We start from the raw sequence: 10,000 nt of genomic DNA on the forward strand, positions 1-10,000 counted from the left end.
TGTAATACCACCCTTACAATCGGTCAGTATGCACTGTGTGATTGTTTGTGTGAATTAGCTGTTAATGGGTTAATAAAGTTTTTATGTCCAAAAACGTCATCCGACGCGTTTCCCCCAACAGAGATAGTTGTCTTCTGGGTTCATCAGGGATGGTCTTGGATCAAACAGCTCAGTCACGGGAATTCATAGCCCATAGTTGGAGCGTGATCTCATCTGCAGAGTCTGTACAGTAGCTGAAGATACTACAAATGCTGTGATCGTGTCTAGTTGATCTCCTGGATCTGTTCAAGACGCTTATGGTGTTGCTGCAATGGAGCGATTTTCAAGAGGGTCACAAAGTGTGGGTCAGGGTCTGATTGCCCAATGGAGGTTACCCACCAATTAGTGTTAGCACATTAATAAAACACCTGTTTGATACAACTCTTAGCGTTGGTCCACCACTTTGTTACTATATTTTTTCATATATATATATATATATATATATATATATATATATATATATATACACACACACACACACACTACTTCAGCCCTATCATACATATATACATACATATATTTGTATATGCACACATATATGCATACACTACACATATATGCACACTACCATATATATACACATATATATACACTATACATATATATCTACACATATATATGTACACTACCATATATATACATTATACACATATATATATATATATATACTCTCTACAGATATATATCTACACATATATATATGTTCACTACCATACATACACTCTACACATATATATGTACCCTACCATATATACACTCTACACGTATATATGCACACTCTACACCTATATATGCACACTACCATATATATATATATATATATATATATATACACATACACTACACATATATATGTACACTCTACACATATATATGTACACTCTACACATATATATGTACACTACACACATATATACACTCTACACATATATATGTACACTACCATATATATATATATATATATATATATATATATACACTCTACACATATATATGTACACTACCATATATATATATATATATATATATACACTCTACACATATATATGTACACTACCATATATATATATATATATATATATATACACTCTACACATATATATGTACACTACCATATATATATATATACACACACTCTACACATTTATATGCACAGTACACATACACTCTACACACATACTGTATGTACACTACCATATATACACTCTACACATATATATGCACACTACTATATATATATACACTCTACACATATATATGCACACTACTATATATATATATATATATATATACACACACACTCTACACATACTGTACATATGTACACTACCATATGTACACTCCACACATATATACACTCCACACATATATACACTCTACACATATATACACTCTACACATATATACACTCTACACATATATACACTCTACACATATATATGCACACTACACACAGGCACATATGCACACTAGACATATATGTGTGTGTGTGTGTGTGTTTTGGATCAGTAATTTAATGTGTACCTCTGCAAATGTCTGCCCCCATCCAAATAGGTGAAGATCCAGCTCAGCTGTAAGAGACTTCTCTCTTTATTGTTACAATTGTTAAAGGGGTTGTCCGGCGAAAAAAAATTATTCACAGAATAACACACATTACAAAGTTATACAACTTTGTAATGTATGTTATGTCTGTGAATGGCCCCCTTCCCCGTGTTTCCCCCCACCCACGCTAGACCCGGAAGTGTGGTGCATTATACGTCATCAGCTGCTCAGCCGCGATTGGCTGAGCACAGTTATGCTCAGCCAATCGCGGCTGAGCTTCGGATGACGCTGCAGAGGGCGGCCGGCACTCGGGAAGATCCGCCAAGCTCCCGAAGAAGACGTCACTGCTGACGATCGGAGACCGTGGTCGGCACGCGACAGGTAATGTATAGCGCACCACACTTCCGGGTACACGGGTGGGGGTGGTGGGACACGGGGAAGGGGGCCATTCACAGACATAACATACATTACAAAGTTGTATAACTTTGTAATGTGTGTTATTCTGTGAATAATTTTTTTTCGCCGGACTACCCCTTTAATGTAGTTGGCCGGGTCAGTGTGCAAGGCACAAACATCCATAGTGGAGCGGTCACTTCAGGATTGGTTGTTTCTTCTTATGGCCGCTCTTCCTCTTGGACTTAAAGTGTCACTGTCGTGAATTTTTTTTTTGCAGAAATCAATAGTCCAGGCGATTTTAAGAAACTTTGTAATTGGGTTTATTATCCGAAAAATGCATTTTTATCATGAAAAAGCAGTTTGAAGCTCTCCCCCCTGTCTTAATTGTTCTCCTATGGAGAGAGCTAAAGAAAAGACCAAAACAGGACAACAAAGAGTTAATCTACAAATCCCTCACCTGATATCTCCTGTGACAGTCACCAGTGACCTGTCTGAGCTCGGATTACAGCTGTCACCCAGCTCCGTGCCTGTAATCCTCTGTTATCTGCTTTCTGCTGCCGGCTAACTCCCTCCTTCCCCCTCCCCCCTCCCCTCTCCATAGAGCAGACAGGGGACGTCTCCTGCAACAAGTCACAATTTTCAGATTTTTCAGAGTGGATGAAAAAGAGGAAGGAGGGGGGGGGACCTGGGAAAAGGCTTTTTACATGCAGATAATGGCAGATTTGGCTAATAAACCCAATTACAAAGTTTCTTAAAATCGCCTGGACTATTGATTTCTGCAAAAAAAAAAAATATATATGACAGTGACTCTTTAATGAAAACCTCTTAGGTGTAGTCTCAGGGGAAGGTGCCATCTTTGTACACCTGGTGGTGTCTTCAGCAGGCAAATTATATAGGTGTAAGCATACCAATGTGTGTATCTATCTATCTATCTATCTTTACTTAATCTCAAAGTGGCACTACTTTCAGTAGTGTGGGTGCCCGTAGATAGGTCCTGACCACGGACCAAACAATTACAGTTCAGAAAATACTCCACGGCCACTCCAATGCGTGTCAAACGTGATTCAAATTTATTCCATCATATGGTGTATCAAAGCAATAGTGCAGCACAGCAAATCAATATGCGACTTTTCGACAGTCTCTCACTGTCTTGAAAATCTCCTATCTCTCTATCTAAGAGGCATTTTATCCATAACACATATACACACAGGGGGACATTTATTAAGTCGGGTGTTTTTTTACGCCGGACTTATAAATGTCCCCGCATCTATGGCGGATTGCCTCTACATAAATCCCGTGCGCTCTGGTGCGCACCGCCGAAAACCTACGCCAGCTGAGGACTGGAGTAGATTTTCGGCGTATCTTTTGGCGGAACGGATGGTGAATCTCGCGGACTCTGAGTCCGCGCCCTCTGTTCCGCCCGCTTCACACCCCCTCCCCGCCCCCCGGCATACTCGGCGGAAAGTGCCGATTTGCGAATAAAATAATGCGCAAATCGGCACTTTCCGACGAAAATCATCGGTACGCCGGATGATACATGTCCCCACAGACTCTACACATATATGCACACTATATATATATGTATATATATATATATATATATATACACACACACTCTACATATATATATATATATATATATATATATATATATATATATATATACATACTCAACACATATACATGCGCACTCTACACCCCCACATCAGTATCTACATATCACCCCCCCCAATCATTATCTACATATTATCTACTACATGCTGGAGAATGACATGGCACTGGGGGGCAGGATAATGACACTCTGTCCTGGTGTGGCAGGGTCAACCCCCCAACCCTGTTTCTTTTTTTAGTTAGTATATGATACTGTCCCGTAGGATGGGCTTTCCTGTGTGTTTGGGAGGTCGGTGACGCTGTATTCTGTGATGTCTCTCGGGGGTCGGTGACGCTGTATTCTGTGATGTCTCTCGGGGGTCGGTGACGCTGTATTCTGTGATGTCTCTCGGGGGTCGGTGACGCTGTATTCTGTGATGTCTCTCGGGGGTCGGTGACGCTGTATTCTGTGATGTCTCTCGGGGGTCGGTGACGCTGTATTCTGTGATGTGTTTGGGGGGTCGGTGACGCTGTATTCTGTGATGTCTCTCGGGGGTCGGTGACGCTGTATTCTGTGATGTGTTTGGGGGGTCGGTGACGCTGTATTCTGTGATGTGTTTGGGGGGTCGGTGGCGCTGTATTCTGTGATGTGTTTGGGAGGTCGGTGACGCTGTATTCTGTGATGTGTTTGGGGGGTCGGTGACGCTGTATTCTGTGATGTGTTTGGGGGGTCGGTGACGCTGTATTCTGTGATGTTTCGGGGGTCAGTGACGCTGTATTCTGTGATGTTTCGGGGGTCGGTGGCGCTGTATTCTGTGATGTTTCGGGGGTCGGTGACGCTGTATTCTGTGATGTTTCGGGGGTCGGTGACGCTGTATTCTGTGATGTCTCTCGGGGGTCAGTGACGCTGTATTCTGTGATGTCTCTCGGGGGTCGGTGACGCTGTATTCTGTGATGTTTCGGGGGTCGGTGGCGCTGTATTCTGTGATGTTTCGGGGGTCGGTGACGCTGTATTCTGTGATGTTTCGGGGGTCGGTGACGCTGTATTCTGTGATGTGTTTGGGGGGTCGGTGACGCTGTATTCTGTGATGTTTCGGGGGTCGGTGACGCTGTATTCTGTGATGTTTCGGGGGTCGGTGACGCTGTATTCTGTGATGTGTTTGGGGGGTCGGTGACGCTGTATTCTGTGATGTTTCGGGGGTCGGTGACGCTGTATTCTGTGATGTTTCGGGGGTCGGTGACGCTGTATTCTGTGATGTGTTTGGGGGGTCGGTGACGCTGTATTCTGTGAAGTGTTTGGGGGGTCGGTGACGCTGTATTCTGTGATGTGTTTGGGGGGTCGGTGACGCTGTATTCTGTGATGTTTCGGGGGTCGGTGACGCTGTATTCTGTGATGTTTCGGGGGTCGGTGGCGCTGTATTCTGTGATGTTTCGGGGGTCGGTGACGCTGTATTCTGTGATGTTTCGGGGGTCAGTGACGCTGTATTCTGTGATGTCTCTCGGGGGTCGGTGACGCTGTATTCTGTGATGTTTCGGGGGTCGGTGGCGCTGTATTCTGTGATGTTTCGGGGGTCGGTGACGCTGTATTCTGTGATGTTTCGGGGGTCAGTGACGCTGTATTCTGTGATGTTTCGGGGGTCGGTGACGCTGTATTCTGTGATGTTTCGGGGGTCGGTGACGCTGTATTCTGTGATGTGTTTGGGAGGTCGGTGACGCTGTATTCTGTGATGTGTTTGGGGGGTCGGTGACGCTGTATTCTGTGATGTGTTTGGGGGGTCGGTGACGCTGTATTCTGTGATGTTTCGGGGGTCGGTGACGCTGTATTCTCTGATGCTTCAGACCCATCCTATATTTAGCTTCGCTGTTGCTCAATCCTCATGACTCATCCAGTTACTTTCTGTTTTCGTTTCTTGCTGCGACCTTTGGACGAGTTCACCAGGAAGTCGTCTCTGAGCTGCTCTCTGTGTTTTGGCTGAAGAGCTGACAATTGTCTGCCCCCCATGTCATGTGATCCTGTTGATGTTTCTTGGCTAAAGAGCTGACAGTTATCCGTCAGTCTCGTTGTGTTTTATGTATCTGAGCTGAGCGGTCGCCCTCGGTGTGGAGGAGGGGTTGTGGTTTTCTGGTGGCAGTCAGATCTCAGCAGTAGAACACAATGTGATTTGCTGTGTTTTATATGGGGTTTCCCCCTTGTTAAGTAACCTCTGCCCTGTCCCCCCAGTTAATGGTGTGTTGTGGTGCTGTTGTTTCGGGGCCCTGTTTCCCCAGAGGAGTTGTTGTTCTTCCAAGGGCTCCATCCCCCCCCCAGTTGTTGCTGCTGTTTCGGGACCCCGTTCCTCTGGTTGGTGCTGCTGTTTCGGGACCCCGTTCCTCTGGTTGGTGCTGCTGTTTCGGGACCCCGTTCCTCTGGTTGGTGCTGCTGTTTCGGGACCCCGTTCCTCTGGTTGGTGCTGCTGTTTCGGGACCCCGTTCCTCTGGTTGGTGCTGCTGTTTCGGGACCCCGTTCCTCTGGTTGGTGCTGCTGTTTCGGGACCCCGTTCCTCTGGTTGGTGCTGCTGTTTCGGGACCCCGTTCCTCTGGTTGGTGCTGCTGTTTCGGGACCCCGTTCCTCTGGTTGGTGCTGCTGTTTCGGGACCCCGTTCCTCTGGTTGGTGCTGCTGTTTCGGACCCCGTTCCTCTGGTTGGTGCTGCTGTTTCGGACCCCGTTCCTCTGGTTGGTGCTGCTGTTTCGGACCCCGTTCCTCTGGTTGGTGCTGCTGTTTTGGGACCCCGTTCCTCTGGTTGGTGCTGCTGTTTCGGACCCCGTTCCTCTGGTTGGTGCTGCTGTTTCGGGACCCTGTTCCTCTGGTTGGTGCTGCTGTTTCGGACCCCGTTCCTCTGGTTGGTGCTGCTGTTTCGGACCCCGTTCCTCTGGTTGGTGCTGCTGTTTCGGACCCCGTTCCTCTGGTTGGTGCTGCTGTTTCGGACCCCGTTCCTCTGGTTGGTGCTGCTGTTTTGGGACCCCGTTCCTCTGGTTGGTGCTGCTGTTTCGGACCCCGTTCCTCTGGTTGGTGCTGCTGTTTTGGGACCCCGTTCCTCTGGTTGGTGCTGCTGTTTTGGGACGCCGTTCCTCTGGTTGGTGCTGCTGTTTCAGGGGCCCATCCCCTCCGTAGTTGTTGTTCCGGGGCCCGGCTCTCTATTGTGCAATGTTTTCCTCCTGTGTACGTTCTCTGCTGTGGATGTGAAGCACCTGACAAGACGTCGTGTTCTGACCTGGAGTAACCCCGTTCTGTGTGTCTGGATGATGTCTGTGCCGCCCGCGACTGAGGCTGTCACTTCTTACCAGGCACTCACATGAGTCACATCTACTGAGCACAGAGACCCTGATACTATAGATCTACCGAGCTCCCCTCCGAGAGTACCTGACTGCGGGCTAAATCCCCCCCCCACCCGCCCCACCACGGGAGTACTTTACTGCGTATCCCCCCCAGGGGAGTACCTTACTGTGGGCTTTCCCTCAGAGAGTACCTGACTGTGGGCTTTCCCCCCTCCGAGAGTACCTGACTGTGGGCTTTCCCCCCTCCGAGAGTACCTGACTGGGGGTTTGCCCCCCTCCGAGAGTACCTGACTGGGGGTTTGCCCCCCTCCGAGAGTACCTGACTGCGGGCTTTCCCCCCTCCGAGAGTACCTGACTGCTGGCTTTCCCCCCTCCGAGAGTACCTGACTGCGGGCTTTCCCCCCTCCGAGAGTACCTGACTGCGGGTTTGACCCCCTCCGAGAGTACCTGACTGTGGGCTCCCCCCACCGCCTCACCGCCTTCTGGTCATGTGATCCATCTGTCTGTCCCCATTGTGTTAGGAATGATCCCTCTTAGCTCCCTGCTGTAGGGATCTGGACTATTCGCTCTCAGTCTTCGCTCAACACACAGGATCAGAGAGGATTCGGCTGTGATGGGAAAGCCGGGGGTCTACGTGCAGGTACGAGAGAGCCCGACCGCCCTGTGTGTATTGTGTGCTTTGATGGCTGCTCTGAAGAGCTTACAATCTATACCCAACCTCTCTGCACATCAGAGGCCGCCATATTGGTTCAGCCTGTGATGTCTGGCGGGGTGGAGGGGGTTTACAGTCTCTGTGTTCCTGTGGGGAGGAAGGGGTTTACGGTCTCTGTGCGCTGTGGTTCCCGGTGGGAGGAGGGGGTCTCTGTGTGCTGTAGTGCCCGGTGGGAGCAGGGGGTTTCCGATCTCTGTGTGCCTGTGGGGAGGAGGGTGTTTCCGGTCTCTGTGCCATGTGTGCCCGGGGGGCTTTTGGTCTCTATGCCCAGGGCTTCTTTTATTGATTGCTGTACCTTACATTGACCTATTATATAGCTCGGGTGGTCTAGTGCTGTAGCGCTCACATGATGTACCCGGCCAAGTCTAGTATATCTGGTTATTATAGTGCCCCAGGCTGATGCGTGCCATCTGATGCCCAGCCCCTGTGCCCACCCCCATTCTCTGCTGCAGTGGATTGATCCGGCTCCTGACACGCTGCTTAGCTCAGCCAAAACCATTCTGATGTGAGGCGGGGGGGAAGGGGGGGCTACTGCAGCTGGAGGGAAGCCGGCCCCCCACCACTCACCCATGTGACTGATCCCCACTGGAATAGAAGGCCCAGTCTGTCCTGCCGGGAGCTGTCACTGGACGAGCGCTGCTGCATCTTGCCTCCTGCCAGTTGTTGACACATTGTAAAGTGCGGAGGTGAGATCCGCCGGGTGGGGGGCACTCATGGAAGCGGGTATGTGGGGTGGCAGATTGAGGGGGTTAAATACGGATGGCACTGAGCATGGGGGCAAAAACGGTGGAGGGCGCTCAGGGTTGTGAGCACATAGGATGGGGGTACACAGGGTACAGAATGGTCAGGGTGGGGCCCAGCTCACCAGAAAACACTGTCCCGCTCTCAGAAAGGGCAGAATGACCCCTCCAGCAGGGGGAGTCCTGGCGCAGGGTGGCAGCAGCCGCCGCCTCCTCTCAGTGACTTGTGGGCAGTGCGCCAGGCTTGGTTCTGCTGGTCCTGTCTTATGAATGGTGAGGAGACAAGGCGGCCATTGTGCCCTGCAGGCAGGGGTTGGCACCCGGCTGCCCCATTGTGTTCTCTGGCAGCCGAGGTGCCAGCATTTCCTCTCTCTGAATCTTCCTTAACCCCCGCACCAGCCTCTCCCGGGGGGCGCTGCCGCAGGGCCTGGATGAGCGCATCTTCTCCCCCTCCGCCGTCTCTGCCGTCTACAGCACTGTAAGTATGTCCGGGACCCATACATCCCTGTTATCATCAGTGTCTGCCATCTCATAGATGGGGGTCCACATACAGGGGTTTTAGATGGTCACATGTTGCATTACTGTCAGGCATTACTGACCTTTTCCTAATGACACAGCTGAGGATTTGTCACATTGTATTCGTGCAGGAAGGAGAGGCATTAGAATTGCTGACCCTGTTCACCTGGGATCAATGGGATCGGGTCCGTTCTGTGCTCGGTGCTGCCCCTTCTGTCTGGTCAGTAGATGATACTCTGGAGGTCCCAGGGTTAGTCTCACTGTTCTCTTTTCTGCAGGTTGCTGCACAGGTAGCGAGACAGCCCGGGCCCCCGGCCCCCTCCCCGTACTCCACCCATGACCTGACCAAGGGCCATCCCAACCTGGCCGCAACCCCACCAGGACATGCGTCTTCTCCAGGACTCTCACAGGTAAGAGGCAGCGGTGGTCACAGGGTCAACAGCAGTTCAGGGTATACCAAGTGAGCAGTGCAGAGCATTTCAGGAGTGGCACAGTAGAGTTGTGGGGCCCTCTATGTAATAGTCGCCCCTCCATCCCAAAGCTGGGATAAGCCACAGGACAATAGGCAGCAGCTTGGGGAGAAGGAAAGAACTATTGGTGCAATTATTAGGAGATGGAAGAAACACAAGATGACTATCACCTTCCTCGGTTTGGGTCTCCATGCAAGATCTCACCTCGTGGGGTAAGGAGGATTCTGATAAAGGTCAGGAGTCAGCCCAGAACTACAGGGAAAGACCTGGTCACTGACCTGAAGAGAGCTGGGTGATGGAGAGGAGACATGGAAGAAGGTCATGTGATCAGATGAGACCAAAATACAACTTTCTGGTATCAACTCCACTTCTGGAGGTAGAAGGATGAGAACAACTCCAAAAACACTGTCCCAGCCGTGAAGCATCGGGGGGGAAACCTCATACGATGGGGGCTTTACTGCAAGGGGGACAGGACGACTGCAGTGTATAGGAGGGAGGATGGATGGGGCCATGTATCACCAGATACAACAACCTCCTTCCCTCAGTAAGAGCAGTGAGGATGGGTGGTGGCCGGGTCTCCCAGCGCACAATGACCCAAAACCAACAACTGGGACAACTAAGGTGGAGACACACAGCCGGACAACTAAAGAGGAGACACACAGCCGGGACAACTAAGGAG

At 49.8% G+C, this 10,000-nt stretch overlaps 1 protein-coding gene across 12 annotated transcripts in view; it reads left to right on the forward strand.

The window, feature by feature from the left end:
* EIF4G3 (eukaryotic translation initiation factor 4 gamma 3) overlaps positions 1-10,000 on the forward strand; it is a 42,236-nt gene that overhangs the window by 4,322 nt on the left and 27,914 nt on the right. For 11 of the 12 annotated variants that reach the window (XM_069946862.1, XM_069946864.1, XM_069946865.1 and 8 more), the window contains exons 2-3: positions 8,735-8,813; positions 9,130-9,261. In XM_069946862.1, the coding sequence (XP_069802963.1) occupies positions 8,735-8,813; positions 9,130-9,261 (211 nt within the window). Of the gene's footprint in view, positions 1-6,873; positions 7,524-8,734; positions 8,814-9,129; positions 9,262-10,000 lie in introns of those variants that run through there. The other variant, XM_069946870.1, reaches the window with a different exon arrangement.

Source organism: Dendropsophus ebraccatus, chromosome 12, assembly GCF_027789765.1.
Source record: "Dendropsophus ebraccatus isolate aDenEbr1 chromosome 12, aDenEbr1.pat, whole genome shotgun sequence".
In the NCBI taxonomy this organism is placed as follows: Eukaryota; Metazoa; Chordata; class Amphibia; order Anura; family Hylidae; genus Dendropsophus; species Dendropsophus ebraccatus.